Source organism: Sylvia atricapilla, chromosome 17 (assembly GCF_009819655.1).
Source record: "Sylvia atricapilla isolate bSylAtr1 chromosome 17, bSylAtr1.pri, whole genome shotgun sequence".
Lineage (NCBI taxonomy): Eukaryota > Metazoa > Chordata > Aves > Passeriformes > Sylviidae > Sylvia > Sylvia atricapilla.
In genome coordinates, this window is record NC_089156.1 from 2,277,927 (window position 1) to 2,295,273 (window position 17,347).

General features: G+C 39.6%; 1 protein-coding gene across 3 annotated transcripts in view; it reads left to right on the forward strand.

Moving 5' to 3' along the window:
• Positions 1 to 17,347, forward strand: part of CABIN1 (calcineurin binding protein 1) — a 106,301-nt gene that overhangs the window by 26,093 nt on the left and 62,861 nt on the right. For all 3 annotated transcript variants that reach the window (XM_066331188.1, XM_066331190.1, XM_066331189.1), the window contains exons 25-29: positions 450 to 710; positions 1,695 to 1,846; positions 2,318 to 2,496; positions 12,689 to 12,871; positions 14,950 to 15,281. In XM_066331188.1, the coding sequence (XP_066187285.1) occupies positions 450 to 710; positions 1,695 to 1,846; positions 2,318 to 2,496; positions 12,689 to 12,871; positions 14,950 to 15,281 (1,107 nt within the window). The remainder of the gene's footprint in view (positions 1 to 449; positions 711 to 1,694; positions 1,847 to 2,317; positions 2,497 to 12,688; positions 12,872 to 14,949; positions 15,282 to 17,347) is intronic.

Consider the following 17,347-nt stretch of genomic DNA (forward strand, 5'->3'; position numbering starts at 1 on the left):
GCAGTGTCTGTGTCTTTAGCAGGCTTCAGTTGCAGAACTAAAGCAAATAACTTTTTTCTTTGAAGAGCTAAGGTAATTACAGCTGCAAAAAAGCGGTAGAACTTCTGTAGACGTGAATATTGGGTTGTTATTTTTCAGAATTATATTTATATAAATCTGAAAATATTTCTTCTGTCTTACTGTTTTATTCTGCCTTTTTGTGCCAGCAGTTACTGGAGCGAACAAAAACCTATCCATAAATACATTTTGTGGGCTGTTGAGGTGTGTTTGACCACTTGGGATGTATTTGACCACTTCTAAGTGTTTTAGGTTGAAGGCGTTTGTAAGCTGTACCGTGTCCACGCTTTCACACGGGCAGCAGCGCGTTTCTAGAGTTCCCCATGAAGAGTTCCCCATGTGAGCTGCAGCGCTCAGGGTGCTGTGTTGTGTTGTCCCCTGGCTGGTGGCAGATGGAGGAGCGCAGGGACAGCATGCTGGAGACAGCCAAGCTGTGCTTCACGTCGGCGGCGCGCTGCGAGGGCGACGGCGACGAGGAGGAGTGGCTCATCCACTACATGCTGGGCAAGATCGCCGAGAAGCAGAAGCAGCCTCCTGTGGTCTACCTGCTGCACTACAAACAGGCTGGGCACTACCTGCACGAGGAGGCTGCTCGCTATCCGAAGAAGATTCACTACCACAATCCACCTGAACTTGCCATGGAAGCGTTGGAGGTAAAAGCAAGTTCAGTGTGTAGGCTCGAGGGATTGTTCCCTACAGGTTGTTAGGGGTGAGGATTCTTATATTTTCTTCCTGTCAGAGCCAGGATTAATGCGTGGGATGCAGGATGTTTATTAATTTTTATCTATATTACAGTCTCACAAGCCATGAGCTCTAGGTAACAAGGTAGAAATGGTGATGAAATGGCCACTTCTAACTCTTTCCAAGGTTATTTAAGGGATAATTACCCATAACGAGATGACACCTATATTATTTATACTTTTAACCCAATAATTGATTACCCTGCAGACCCTTTCACCCAATGAGGAAAAACTACCCAAAACCATGAAGAAGCTGGTGAAGAAGAAGGACTTAGACAACACCCTAAATCCTCCATATTGCTTTACGTACATTACTATATACCACAATCTCGAATTCTAAGTTTCCAGAATTCCAGCAGTTAGGCACATGTAAATGGTGCTCTGCATCAGGGAGCATTTGCAAGAGACCTGGAGAGTAAAACGGACCCTGTTATTCAGGCTGATTTCATTTCAGAGGCAGTTTGGACAGGTGGGTAGCAGTTCCACTTCTGAATTTTGCTGCACATAGTTCATTAGTTTTTATAAAAATCAAACATTGACAGGATTCACAGGCATTTCATACCTATGGAAGCACAAGTTCATGCCTGAGGTGGCACCTTTGCTTTCACTGTGTTGTCTGGTAAAAGCAGTGGCCCTGGAACATACCCAGTGGTGACTTGCTTGCAAGGAGGCCAATTCTGCTTGCTTTATTGTGTTCCATTGGTTGTGGTTATAAAATTTGTACAGTGTTCAGATTTTGTAATTTAAAAGCAGCTTTCGAAGGCAGGGAGCATTCAGTTTAGGTGACAGGTAGCTGTCTTAACTAACTCCTGCAGATTCTATAGAGAAAAGACTGTTTGTAGAAGATTACAGAGCTACAAGTTCATTACTGACCAAATGGACTTTGGTGTTTTTTAGGTATATTTTCGACTTCATGCTTCTATTTTGAAGCTTGTGGGGAAACCAGACTCTGGAGTAGATGCAGAGGTACTGGTTAGTTTCATGAAAGAAGCTTCTGAGGGACCCTTTGCCAGGGGTGAGGAGAAGAACACCCCAAAAGTTGCAGAAAAGTGAGTGCTAGTTTCCAGCAGTATTCTGTGAATGAATGCTAACAAACTACTGTACAATAAACTATTAAAATTAGGCTGACTACTCTGAGATCTCAATAATTGGTCCAGAGGAAATGGGAAGGGAAGAAAACAGAACAATTCTGACCTTGTGATCCATTTTGAAACCACTGTTTTTATTTATTTATAAATCTGATTTTTAAAATCAGCTGTTAAAAAATGCAAACGCTAATTAACCTTCTCTTCTAGGATGAGAGATTTTAGTCCCTACAGTTTGTCTCATTAACAATTACAAAATAAAGAGGAGTTTACTTTTGACCAGTGGCAAGGGAGGAAAATAACTTGTACTGAAAGTCCTTTGTTTAGAATTTGTTAGTGAGGTATAATTGCTCTATTGGAAATGCTGTTAGAACGTGCAGTCTCCTTTTATTCTTTGTCAGTAAACAAACTTCACCTTTCTTCTCGCCCTCCCAGAGAAAAACCTTGTTTGATAGATGAAGATTCTCACTCCTCAGCTGGAACAGTGCCAGGCCCTGGGACTTCCCTTCCCTCCTCCTCAGGTCCAGGTCTGACATCCCCACCTTACACAGCCACTCCAGTTGACCACGATTACGTCAAATGTAAAAAACCCCGTCAGCAGGCAACGCCGGACGGTACAGTCCCTGTTCTCAATTCTGCCAGCAGGGAGGTGCTCTGAGCATGGGGGAACTGCTCCAGGAGGGTGAGGGGTCTGTGGTAACACGGGCAATATTGAAGCTCATTATTGTTTTTATATAGAATGGATGTACGGTCAGAGCTTTAAATACAAAACTTAATGTTGTCACCTGCCACCGCTGGTTCCTGTCACTTAGGCAAAACAGTCATGTTGGTGGGAAGAGTATGAGCTCATCAAATGTTCAGTGATTTTTGTCTTCTTCTGAGCTCGTTAAGAAAGATGTGGGTTCAATCTTTAGAAGACTGGACACTGTTTTGGCCTGTGTGAAATGACCATGATGAAAATTTAAACTGGTTCTAACAAGACAAATTGGTAAAAAGACAAACACAAGCCAATATTACAATTTTTGGAAGGAGGCAGGTGACAACTATTTTGAGTATATTGTGATTCAGCACGAAGTGATTTGCATGACAGTCCAGTAGATTTCATCTTTTAATTTTTCTTTATCATTTATAATGACTGGTTAGCAGCTCATCTTTGTAGAATATAAAGTGATAGAATAAATAATTGGCTTATAAATGTAAGAAGAAGGGGGGGTGGTGTCATAGTGCTAATGAAGATTTTGCAATTGCATATATAATGGAAATTAAGTTACAGTTTAAGTAACCTGAATGTATTATTTGGCTACGAATTTGATTCTGATTCTATTCTTCCAGCCATTTGTTTATCCATCTGGACCTATGAGTATCAGCACTCAAGGAGTAAAACACGTCCAGTGTTGAGCTTGGTGTTGGTAGAATGTGCCAGGCCCCACAGAAATGCTCTGCTTGATATGAACTTATTTCTGGAGGGTGGGCTGCTTCCTATTGTCATTTTCTGAAGAATGGAAATTTGTAAATAACTTTGTTGACACAGTTTTGAAACAAATGTTCATATGCCTGAAATTTTTGCAGGATGGATTTATTCCTTTTCCTCAGCAATTCTTGGTGCATCTGACTGAAGCTCTTTTCTTTCTTTCATTATATTGAACAGAGAAATGTTCATTTTGTTACTGCTTGCATTTCACTTGGGACTAATTCATTAGACTGTTTTGAGATCATTTGTAGTGTGGAGGTGTCAATGGCTTATGTAGTGCTCAGGCTCTTTTATTGGCTTTTTGATGTCTTTTGACACAACAGCATAGAAAGGAGCAAATATTTAAATATTTCTTAAGTAATATTCCCTGTGAGATGCATTTCTGCCTAAGACTACATCTGCTTAGGTCCTGAAGACTGTCAGTGCTCCCAGGAGAGCCATAAGCTAGATAAATATTCCAGTGTGTGCTTAGTGCCTCCTCTCCAAGTGAGACCTTCTGGGCTGTGGCAGCCGATGGCCCGGTGGGAGCGCAGGCGGCTGCTGAGCCAAGCCTGGAGGTGCAAGTGCAGGAACATCTGCCTCTGCCAGGGCTGCAGGAGCAGCTCCTGGAGCTGCAAGCTGAGCCTAGCTGGGACTGAGCTTTGTGCTGTCAAAGCAATTCCAAATGTCAGCTGCTGGAAGAAGCGGAGTTTGGGTGATCTTCAGGAAGGCTGTGTGTAACCGTGACAAGGAGAATTGCAGAGTACTGCATCATTCATAATGTTTTGTAAGTTGCTGGCACAACTAAACCCTGGATACAGCATATTGAAGAGCTCCAGGAAACTGAAATATTTGCCTTGAGGCTGTTACAGATGGAAGAGCTAACAGGCTGAGCTAACAGGCTCAGAAGTCTTCTACTTTTATATTATTACATATACTGTGCTCTTCTGCATACATTTGCATTTTACTTGTATTAAAATACATACTTTTGAAGTAAAATGCTCTTGACATCTTACACATAATCTCATCACTGAAGAAAGCTGGTGCCAGCACTTCCATTGTACTATTCCTAAAAATAGCAGGGAAGTGCTCATCATTTGACTACTATTTAGATTACTTTTTAACCATTCTGACAGAAGTGAAGCCATCTATATTGTTGTTCAGGAACGAATAAGTTGACCTAAATTCAGCCTAGGTTTTTATTCTCTCTGAGGCTTGACAATACTCTTATTTACTATTGTATTGATATTATTGATCATACAGGGCATAAGTGAAGTAAGGGTATTGTCAGTTTACACACTTCTTTTCCTATATTACCACAGGCAAGATGCTCTTTGGGGTCATTGCTGACCTTTGAGACCTTTTTTGACCATTTTTGTCTTCTGTGTTCTGAGAAAACATGACCTGTGAGGAGAGAGAGAAGGAGCTGGGATGTTTTTTCTGCAGATGAGAAGACTCAGGGGAGACATGACAGCAAAGTAACCTAAATAGTGTTGAAAGCTGTACAAAGTGTTAGAGGCAAAACCCGAGGATGTCCATGTTCATGGAAGACAGAACAGATGATATTGCACTTAAATTGCATTTTCATCCTGAGCATTAGAAAACAGTGTTAAAGCAGTCCTAGGAAATACTGGTTTTGTATAACCCTGCAGTATTTTAGCACTGGAAGTCATTAAAATTGGCAATGCAGCTGTCTGCCAGCCATGATGGAGAGATAATTTATCCTGATGGAAAAAGGAATGAACTAGATGAACATTTGCAGTTCCTTCTGAACTCTCCTTATTCTATTAATTTTGTGGGGTTTGTGGGTTTGGGTTTTGGTGGGGTTGTTAGTTTGGTTCCTTCTAGAGCAGCAAATTATCTCATTACAAGCTGGAAAGAATTGCTGCATAGTCAAACATCTTCTCTTGAAAATACTGGGGTTTCTGATCTTCAAACATTTATCTGTAAATAAATGAAGCTGTGAGGGCAGACTTATTTTGAATATATTATATCTAAATGTGTCATTATAGTTCTGTAGCTCTCTAGCACGTTTTGCTGATTGAAGATGATGACTGGGATATGCAGAAATCACTGTTAAAGTGGAGAGCATTGAAAGGCTTCAGATCCAGTGATCTGGTGATAGTAATTTTAAGCAATGTATTTAATGAAAATGGGAGAAAGGAACCAGTAAGTACAGGTTGTAAAGTAACTAAACTACTTCTTCCTCGTGGCAGCTGCTAGCACATATCTCCTTCAAGGAGACAAAAGTATTACTGACTGGCAGCTGTTATTTGCTGGCTGACTGGCTGCTGTCATGTGTGTAAAATGGGCAGCTTCCTTTCTCTTTCCTTGTCCTTCCATTTGGCAACATCTTTTCTTTCCTTCTGTTAATCCTGTCTTTCCTGTCATCACCCCTGCCTATTGCTATTTTATAACACTCCAAAGTGAAAACTTGCATCTGAAGTCTGAAGCATAGGTTCAGAATCTTATTTTCTAAGAGTAAAATAGGAAACAGGAAAACCCAGGAACTTGCCAGGCACTCAGACTTTCATTACCTGTGCTGTTACTGCATTTATACAGCTAAAAGGCCAGTGTTACATAGCAAAACAGATATGCTCTCTGTCCTCCTCTCTACAGGCTGGATGTATGGAGTCAGTAAAGACCAATTGCAGTAAAAGCAGTAGAGTTAGTTCAGAAAGCAGGACAAGTAGTAAAATTAAAAAAAAAAAAATCTGAATAATATATCTGTTTCCCAAAAAGTATAGACTGGGAGATTGTTTAGGAGGTCTGTTTTGCTGGGATATGCCTTTGTTGTGTTGATACTCAATTCCATATACCCGTGGTGGTATGCAGATGATGTATCCGTGGCTATTGCAGTGTTAAAATGTTGTGTTGTTTAAGTCTTCATCCATGTCATGTAGTATGTCATGTGTAGTTAGACTTAATTGTCCTTTTTTGTGTTTGTCTTTGCCTGATTGCTTTTGCAACCAATATTGCCCGTGCTGCCTCTAACCTTTACACAAATCTCTGTTCCCCAGGCATTCTCTTCCTGCTTTTACCTGTCACGGCTTGCTTTTAATAATTGGCAGAACCTGCATGATAAACTCACTGGGAGAGGCTCCTTGCTTCGTGCTGTGGGAGAAGTCTCACTCCATAGTGTGTCGGTCTGTAATTCTGCAAATGTTACCAAGATGCACAGTTTTTGTAAATGGGGGTTCTCAACATCCAGATGAGACAAAGGTGATCTCTGAGCAACTTCTCGCACCAGGTTGTCACTCATGCTAAGCTAAATCAGCTTCTGGGACTGAGTGGATGTTTCTGTGTGTAAAAAGAAGGTCCACGTTGCATTTTGGAACATTAAAATCTTGCCCTTCAAATTCTCTGTCTTCAGCAGTTCAGAGTGAAAGCTTTGGGTCTGCAGTGCATGTCCTGTTCTGGCCCGTGGTGCTGGATGTTCATGCAGACTGCACACTGGGCTGCATGAATAATGGATCACACCCAGTTTATTGCAGTGTGCTCCATTTTTACCTTTCCCCAATTTAACCTCTCTCTGATTAGCACAAGTGTCACACTGACACGTAGCGTGAGATTATGTAAAAAGCATTTGTCCAAATAAATGGGACATTGGTGAGATTCTCTGGTGCTCTGCTCTTGAAGACAGAACAGCAGTATAGGACTGTAAGTTATGGAAACACATTCTGTGTTCAGTGCAGCCAGACGAAACATAGACTCTCATCTTTGACTCATGTTAAAAGAGAACTCCCTTTGAATTGCTGTCCTCAAATTAACCTACTCCCATGCAAATCTTTGCAATTCTTTTGTTTTTTAATAACGTGCAAATGCCTTTTGATGCAGAGCTAAATGTTGTCTTCTGTTATGGGTGGAATCTGTTTGCAGAATGAGAATTCTGTGATACATCATGTTTCTGACTGCAGACCAGTAAAGAAAAATGCTCATGTGTTCAAGTGAAGAGGGGAGAGAGTGCTAGGCAGGACAAAGAGTCTGTACCTTCACAGCCTGTGAACAGCCCACCTTTATTGCATGAGACAAGGGATTTATTTTTTTAGTTATATATAGTTGCTTATTCATAAGCCCTGAACTGTGCAGCGGGATTTTTCTTTTCTGCAAATTGAGTTAGCATATGTATAGAGCTATGTAGAAAAGCTTTCTGTGCCACTCATGTCTGATTTTTTGACTTGTAACTGATGGTTTATCGTGATTCAGATACCTTCTTATAGTAACTGGATGCCCATTTTCCTTCAGATGTTTAAGACAGACAAAGAGGTCATTCAGAAGTGAGCTGTACCCTCTTGACTTTCTGAGCCTTTTACTTACTCCTGCATACAGATGTTTCAGAGGTCTTCTCCATCTTTCTTTTAACTTCCAGAAAGTTTCACGAGAGAATTCCTGAGCTGTCTAGTAAATAATTGCCAAAGGCAGAACACCTCATTGCCATTGGCACCGTGGAGCTGTGCTTCAGCTCCCCTGAGAATAAATTCTGTAAGTCTGTACCACACTTGGTACCTGCTCATCATTCTTAGCAGGGAGAGCTCTGTCATTAGGATTGTCTGAGCTGGTTCAGGTCACTCCCACTGTCACACATCACTCTCCTTGTCCCTCTTCAGGGCTGAGGGGGCTCAGTTTTTAGGTAACAAGTCCTATGGATGGTGCACAGGGCTCCTGTGGGAGGATGCTGGCACAGGGTAATGCCTGCTGCAGTACTGAGCCTTGTTTTCCTGTTGCATTTTAAAATTAAGCAGTCATTTAGGCTCTGCAGAGTTTACCAGAGCTTTGTCCTGGTGACGGGGTGGCCTGTGGGTGCTGTGCCCAAATACTGAGGGGGCAGTGACAGTGACATGCTGATGGCTGTGTCTGTTATGGAGAAACAGTGGGGAGCAAGGATTTTTGAAATCAACCCAATAAACCTATTCCATTCAGGATGAGATTAATGTTAAAATGCTCTTAACCGTGGAATTAAGGCAGACAGACTTCAGATATTTTTTTTCCTACATCTGTGACAGATGTGTTTCAGTAATGATGGTGATTTAATCAGGGCCTGTGTGATGCAATAAATGGCTTGGCAGTACAGATGAATATACAAGTTCTTTCTTCCCAATGACATCTTTCTGATAATAATTAGTATTTTTTTACTAATGTCTTGGAAAGTTAACAAGATTCTTCTTTTGACCTTTTGAAATCTCCTGTCCAAAGCTGCACTTTTTCATCCATTGACAGAGTAGAGGATGTAATCTGACATAGATTTGAAATGAAATGCCACAAGTTGAGGACATTAAGAGAAATGAGGTTTAAAAAATTTTCTTTCAAGTGCCATTTTCTAAAATTTCTAGAGATAAACATGAAATATTTAACTTCACATCAAACAGAGATTTCAGCTCATCAAGTTGTTTGAAATCTTCCTAAAACTTAGGAACAATGCAATGAAGTAATGAAACAAAATATAATAATACCAAGGAGAAACATCTACTATCAGATCACATTTTTCATAGGAATATTGTTACAGTTACTTATGCACAATTTAGTAGAACTTCTCCCTAGTCTCTTCATTTCCGCTACAGATAATAATTTTGGGACATTAATACCCAGCTGTATTTTTATCTTAGCTTTTGAAGTAATAAGAAACTTTACAGGGAGAGACCTCAAAAGAATATTTAGTCCTTGATTTACCAATCTCTTACAGCAAGGGACCACCCCAGCTTTTTTGGAAAAACTTGTCTTATTGCTATTGCTGGGTGAGAAAACGAAGAAAACAGGTGAACAAAATGCAAAACCCAGTCATTTTTAAACTCTTAAATTACACTGGGTTGCATTAAATTGTCTCTAATTATAGCAGAAATTATTAAAAAGCACTGATATCCCCATGGATTTGTGTCATTCAGAAGGGCAGGTGTTGATAGCAGTTGGGAATTTGGAATTCATTCTCGTGCCTCGCGCACTGCAGTCTTTGGCACGTAGGTTGAGTAGCACTAATGACTGTCTCAGCTGCAGTCAGCTCTTACCAGATAAAGGAAAAGCTTCACAGCTAAACAAATGGAAAATGTGTCCATCCAGCACATATATATTTATAAAAAAGAGCTGTATTTGGCAGTTAGGCTAGAAGAGAATAGTGCTTTCACGTATACAAAACATGCCAATTTTTTTTCCTTTTTTTTTTTCCTTTTTAGAAAACCAGAGTTAGGATATGAATTGGTGGAGTTGCCAGAAGTTCTGCATTGCATGCTGCAGTATTTAAGTATTGACAGAGCTTTTTATTATATTAAGCAGCACCTTGGGTAACCTAACAAATTATGGCTATTTGTCTGCTGTGTTTGAAAGCCTACAGTGATTCTATAGGTTCACTGTGCTATTTTCTAACTCTATGTAGCAGTTAAGATAGAGATGAGGGGAAAAAAAGAGTCAATTTGCTTGCTGCAATTAAAACTTACTGCCTTTTTGCACTATACCTAATGAATATGAACAGCAATTATTGTATTTTTATTTTGGTTAATCATATGTATTTGGAAATTCTCCCTCATCTTTTTTAAGATAAGTCCAATTCTCCTGGTAATTTTCATATGTCATCTCATTAATCTCTCATTTTTTATCCTCTCCTCTGAATTAATTTTCCTTATTTCAGTGTCTTTTTTAAAATGTGGGTCCCAAATACAGACACTATAATTAAGTTTAATTTTCATTAGTGCTCAGTAGAACAGGAAGACTGTTACATACTTTTTTCTGTGAAGTTCCTGATTACACATTCAAGAGCACTGCTTTGCTGAGGTGTCTTTAGAGTAACCTGACATTTTGACCAGTTCTGGTTTAAGAAGCACAAATTCTTCACAGGCCTGTGAGAATGTGTGTGCTGGGATCCACTCACACATTTTCTACTCCTGATTGTGTTACCTTTTAGGTGCTTAGAAAAGGATTTATTTATTTATGCTCAGATAATTCTGTGGAAAATGAAGGCTGGCTCACAGCTTTAACCTTTCATCCTTTGTAAAGATAAGTATTACACTTTGTTTTACATTCCCTGGGACTTTACCAATCCTCTGTGATTTCTGAGAAATTAATACTAATAATTGGTGGCTGCTGCTAATTTCTGGAATACTCCAGGGCTTTCCATCTGGATCATGTAGTTTGAAAGTGTCTGCTGCATTCAAGGAATATCTAATATAATAGAAAGTTGTCTCAATAGTTCTCTTCCTCTGGTTTCCAGTGATTAAGGAGCCCAACGTTAATATCACTATTTTTTAAATAGAGTCAGTGTATTGAAAGCAAAGGTTATAAACATCCCTACCTAGACCCACATTAACTTAAGCAGAAATTTCAAATTAAAGTGGCTAGCTAATTGTAGGGAGGTATTTACATTTGTTCCCATAAGGAAAAGCTCATGCATATATTTGAAACTTAATGTGTTGAATCATTGTCTCTCTTTGCATGATGAGAAATTATTGTAATTTCCCAGTGATCTGATCTCACCCAGGCATATTTGTCTGGCACTTCTCGATTTACATTCTAATGCTTCATCTGTCATAACCCACACATCAGATCTGACCTGCAGACTTGTGGCAACATCTGGAAATTTGCAATTTTTTTTCCCCTAGATGAGCAATTCAGCCTCTTTGCCACAGATGAAGAAACTTCTTTTAAAAATATATCAAGGGAACTACTGTAAATGGTTTTCCTGATGTCAACTGGGAGTTCAATAGTATCGATTTGTACCACAGAAAGTTATTAAAGCTATATAAATGAGTCATTTAAAGCTTGACTGACCTCTCTTCAGAATCCTTCTCTTCCCATTCTTTGTAATTATATTCTTTCTGTATAAAACTTGTCATCATTAACCAACTTAGATAACTTCCAATTAGGAAGCAAATACTGTTCCCCCATTCTTTTTTCAAGATATAGTTTTATTAAGATCTGCTCACTGAAAGGGATGGTTTTCTTCGTGTGGTATTGAAAAGCCTACAGAGTGCATCAAATTTGGTTTAAATTCATTGGAATCCTAATAAGCAGAACCTGATCTGCAAGCTAAAGGTTTGCAGAGGGATTTATCTTGATAAAATAAATTCATAGGAGGCTCTTAGCTCTCTCCTGAACAAGTGCAATTCAGACGGAACAGAAGAAATTTAATTAAATTATCCGCTCATCTCAAAGCAAAAGCTTTTGCTTTGTTAATTTTCCTTCTTGATCTTATCAGTAAAATTAATGAATCAGAATGCAGTGGAACTACCTAGACAATGGGTGAAGCCCCCTCCTGGTTATGCCATTTCTGTATAGAATCATAAAATAGTTTGGGTTGGAATGCACCTTTGAAGATCATCCAGTCCCACACCCCTGCAATGAGCAAGGGACACTTTTAACTGGATCACAGAATGAAGTGTTAGCGTCTTAAGAAGAAATTGGAAATTATTCTTGTGGACTTTGGATTTAAAGGGAATTGTCTGTATTGGAATTTTATATTGAACACTGAATTAATGTTGGCACAACATGGAAAAACGCCAGTTTCCCATCCCAGTGGGAATGTGCAGGCCTCTTTCTGTCAGAGAGACTAAGCTGTGTTCTTTAGTCATGCAGGGTTGCCTGTGATAACCCTTGATGTAAAGAACTTGGGTTATATCTGGCAGGTTTCAGACATGAGTGGGAGGTTTTCACTTGCCTCTTCTGAGGTGTATTTTATCCCCCATGATAAAGTCACGATGCCTGTTCCTGTGCAGATTAACAGCTTAGTTGTGACTGTACTGTAGTCAGCAGCCACTGCTCAACTCTGTCAAGGTAAAGTCACTTCTATTCTTCTGTCTGCTGCCTTGCACTCCAGTTTCCCTGTCTGTGTCAGGCCTGGTTCTCTGCTGTGTTGTTTATTTGCCATATCAAATCGCTTTTCAGAATGTTTGTTGAATAGCATCTTACACCTGCAGGATAGTTGGCATCAGAGATCACTCCTGTAAGTCTTTGCCCTCTAGTTGTACTGATTTTTCTTTCCTTCATGAGTAATCTTTACCAGTATTTTTCTTCATGGTCTTCTTTTGTCAATTGAACTTTGCTTGTGTCAGGTTCAAAATTATACTGGGTGCTTTTCAAGGCAAATGGTACAGTAAACCTGGGAAATTCTACAGGGCCATACAAGCTGAAATATTGTCCCCAGTCTAACTGCTCTTGAAAGTTGAGCTTTATTGCTTTTGAATGAAATTCCAGGATTATATTCTAGGGAGAAATGTGGTGAGAATGAAGTACCTTTTCTTGGTGGTGGTTAGGGATCCTATGTGGCAGTTGTAAGAGTTTGCAGAGTGGCTTCAGTTTTGTGTTGCTGTTACCAAGAGACAAGTAACAGCTTGAAGAGTATGAAGTGGTGCATTCCTTCTTTATCTCTTTTGCAGAGAGGAGTCAGGATAGCACTGGAGCAGTGCTGTCTGACTCCAGTTCCACACAGGATATGTTTAATGAGCCTGCCAGTTCTCAAGACAGCCTGAAGAAAACTTACACAGAGAAGAGGATTTCTACTACCTGTGCTGATACACTGATGCTCAGCAAAGAGACCCTGGGATCAGCAGAGGAAAAGGGTATGCCTGATTTAATAGATAATGTCAGCTGCAATAGTCTCATTAAAATGTTTCTCCTGGCTTGTAGATGCACTGAAATGTGCTGCACTGTGACTAAGAATTTTAACTAGGTATCATTGCTGCCTGTATGTGTGTAGCTTAAATTGGGAACTCTGCCTCACTTATGTGGCCACCAACCCAATTTGTTCTAGCTGTTAAATCTTACAGAGAAAAGATAAACTGCTGTCTATGCCAGCCCTTTGACTGACTTTTCTTCTTTTAGGTTAGTATTTGCTTTTTCTTCAATGTTTCGTATTTTTAAATAATTTAAAGAGTAGTTATTTGAATATAGTCTCAAACACGACTTTTTTACTTTTCCCAGGAATAGATGCCCTTTTTGTTCTGTCCCAGTAGCAGCTCAATATTCAGTACAGAGAAGAGCAGAGTAGGAGAATTTAGATGCTTTATTCCATTGTATACTTCATTCCAGTGGAGAACTAGAATTGCTCTCTACCAGATTTTTCCATATATAATAATACTAAGTGTTCTGTATTCCACTGGAAAAATTATTTCAAAGTCCATTAGCTGGAATTTCCCTTTGTCTGATGTTTGTACAGTTGGATGTGGCAGTAGATAAAGAGGCTGGACTTCAACAGGGAAAGACAAACAAATCCAATGTGTAAATTCTGTCCACCTTTCCAGGCTGTGGCTTTTTGTGGGGTGTTAACTCTTTGCCAGTTGACATTTTCCCAGTTTCAGAGGTCCAGAGATCATGCTATGTGGATAGTCCTGGATCACTTCTCTGGTCTCAGTAGGAACAAGTGCCAAGCAGTTCTCTCTGTGTTTGCAGACTTGGATTACTTTGGTTTCTTGTTTTAAAAAATATTTTACTTCAGTCTTGCCTAAGCTAGGGAAGCCTGTGGTGGTGCTTGCATTAACATGCTGAAATAGATGCCAGTTCCTCGTTTTGTGAAGTACTACTTCCATAATCACTAAATGCAGTAGTCTTTTGGCTTCTAGACTAAAAACATGGCTCTTTTTCAGGCTTGCAGTGAGTTGTGTTATTGTCATCATTTGTCTGTCAGAAAAACCATCAAATGCCTTCTTAAATTACTGATGTTTATTAGAACAGATGTTGTTTCCCATAAAGCTACCTGTACAGTAATGGATACAGACATCAGGCAAGCACATTTTGAAAAATGTGAGTTCTTGTAAAACATGTTTGACTCAAAAGTTCAGCCTTATCAGAGAAAAAGTTATGGAGCAGTTTTATATTTGAGGATGAAGTACATTTTATCATTTCTCTGTACTCTCTGCTGGGAGATAAGATCAAATGTAAGAGGCTCTTTATCCTAGCAAAGACAAAGACATGGTAAACTTCCATGACTAAAAATCAAAGTTAAAGAAATTAATCTGCATGTAGCATGTGTGTTTCCAGCAATAATGGGTAGCTAACAGGAAATGTGGGTGCTGCCACTGTAACAAGATGCTTTCTGAAGTAAGATTTGGTATCCTTCAACAAAAGATGGGTCAGTTGAATTATAAATTACCAAATTAATCACAAAAATATTACATAGAACTGTAGGTCCCGCTTGATGCAGAAGACCAGGTGAGCAGCTGCTGATCATTGTGGCTGAGCCCATTTTGTGTTCTGGGATTGTGTTCTTCTAGGCAGACCATTAAGAGTAATACATTTCACTTGGGAGGGTGGCTTTAATTTTCTATTCTTTCTTCTGTTCTTTGCAATAAAATGTTACTGAATTTACTCTTTTATTTGGCTTTTTTTCCACTCCTCCTCCTCAGTCTTCCAAGAGTATGTAAAACCCTGCATTGTGTAAGGTGTGCTGACTTCATACCATTGTTCAGGATAAAACCCAAATGAAGACAATGGAGATAGCACTGTGTGACTCTGTCAGTGAGTTGCACATTACTTATTCAGTGAACATCACAAATAGTCCTACATTTTTTTCAATATTTCTGTCTATGCTTTAATGAAGAAAAGGATTACCTTTTGTCATATTGAATTTCTGTCGTTTTCTTTATGTCATTTGCCATTTGGAAATGGCAGTTTCACCCTCACTTGTCTCTTACTGTTCCAGCTGCAGCAAAGTCAGAGGAGCTGCTGGAGAGCTCAGAACCTTACGATCCTGCTGAGCCTCCTGGCCAAAAACTGGTGGTGGATCCTTCTGGCAATCCCCTCAAAGCTGCCATCCCCCCAGGCTCTCAGTGGGACTGCAAGAAGAGAGCAGACCCTGGGGCAGAGGATGCATCTGAGTTTCCTCACGGGCTCCCCGCAGACCTGGAGGAGCAGCGCAAGTTCCTGACGGAGCAGTGCATCTCCTCCTTCTGCCTGTGCCTCAGCCGCTTCCCCCAGCACTACAAGAGCCTCTACAGGCTGGCCTACCTCTACACCTACAGCAAAACACACAGGGTGAGCCCTGACAGAGTGCCTTTCATGGATTTCACTTGGTTCTATAACTGCTGTCACATTACTGTTCTCATGTGGTCCTGTGACTGAGCACAATATGCCAGATCGATCCATCATTTCCATCCGTGGGTGCTAATGAAGCTTTTTATTTCCAGACCTTTTCTACAGACCCCAGACCTGCTCTGGTACTGCATTTTCTACCCATACATTTTGCACCATCATTTGGAAACTCATGCATAGGGACACGGTTTAGAGAATCTTGAAATAAATTTAGAGAGCAGCCATCTGGAGAAACATGCACATGTTGATATTGTTCAAAAGGAGGATTCAGAGCAGAAAATGTATTTAGGTGTGGTTTTTCTCGTGTCCTAGTCAGCTATATTTGCTAAATTGGTGTGTGCCTGAGTTGTAGCAGGTTTTATCTGAATACTACAGTGGAAGTTTTAAAATCTTGAGTTTTGTCATCCCAGTGGATCTGTGGATCTTGCTGAGCCCAAGCAAACCAGCTGTGCTGCCACTGGCACTGGTGCACAAGTCTCACTACTAAAATACACCTTTTCAATGCAGTTTAGAGTGAAATTACACTTTGGGAAGTCTTCAGCTCCTAGATTGTCTGGCTCATGTGTGAGGTCAGTTAAGGAGAAAATGTCTTTTTTTATTACTGAACTAATTTTCTGTCATTCAGCAGAGAATTACATTTTAGATATGTCACATAAATTAAGATGTTCTCATAAAAATGACAGCAATTATTTATTTTACTGAATAAGTGGACTGAAAAGTGACTTGGAGCAGAAATTAATCAGTATTGTGTAAACACATCATGTGACACAGATGAACTTTCTGGGTCTCATGGGTCTTTGTTGGTAAAATGTGTAGGAATATTACATTGAAATGATCAGAGATATTTTACTATTTGTCATAATCAAGGCTTGAATTCACAGATTTTATATTTGGAAGTCTGGTATTAGATCATGTGCTGCTCTGCATGGCTTCCTGAATTTTCTTCCCCACCAGTACTGAAGCTTATGTGAACAACAGGGAAGGGAAACAAATTGTGTCCCTGGCCTTGAAGCAGAAAACATCACCAGTGTCACTGCAAAGTGAGCACAAGCCAAGCCTTACCAACCTACTGGAAGGTGATGAATATTCCATTTGTCTGTAGAGTGATTCTCCAGGAAAATATCACCCTTTTTATACAGAGCCTGTTTTGAAAACATTCTTATGCTGTTTGTATGTAACAGTTGTTAATTTTTCCATGGAGCTAATCATGAATAGGAGCCATAGATTCCTGCAATCTGTCATTACTGTTGCTGACATGATTTTGTATCAACATTCAACAAAAAAAGCTGCCTGTTTTCAATTTATTGGTTCAAATAGCATGTCCTTGCCTGAGGAACTACTTGCAAAATATTTTCCTCTATTATTTTTCCCTGATGAAGCTTTCTCTTTTGCTTTTTATATCTTTCTCCTTACATAAATATCAACTCAGTGATGGATTTCTATGTGAAACACACATTGTTGTCTAAATCTGTTTCCTCTTGGAACTCAGAAAAACTGAATCCTGCCTGTTTGAGCCTAGTAGTTCCCAGGCTGGCTTCAGTGAGCATTTTTGGGTTTCACTGTCCTTTTTTATTACTTCCCTGCATAATGAACAGCCACTTGACATGGCAAAAACAACAAAAAAAATCTTATTATTGATATATATGCACTATGTATTTTTACATGTGTTTTACATTTTCTTTCCTTAATGACTCATCTAGGTTCTTTTGTAGAGCAGTGTCCAGTGTTTGTGTTTTAAAGGCACATTACTGTCTTTAGTAGAAATTATACTTCTGCATAAATTTAAAACACAAAATGGATCTGTGCTTTGTCAGCAGTAACTGAAGTAAGAATTATGCTTATATTAAACCTGATTTAAAGAATGAGATAAATTACATCAGGCTGTGTTGTTGGGGGGCAGATTGGTAAATTTTAGAAAACTCAGAATAATTTTTAAATGCATACAACCATCTTGGAAAATGCAGCATTTACGTTCCAACGCCAGGAATTTGCGTGAAGAATTTAGACTG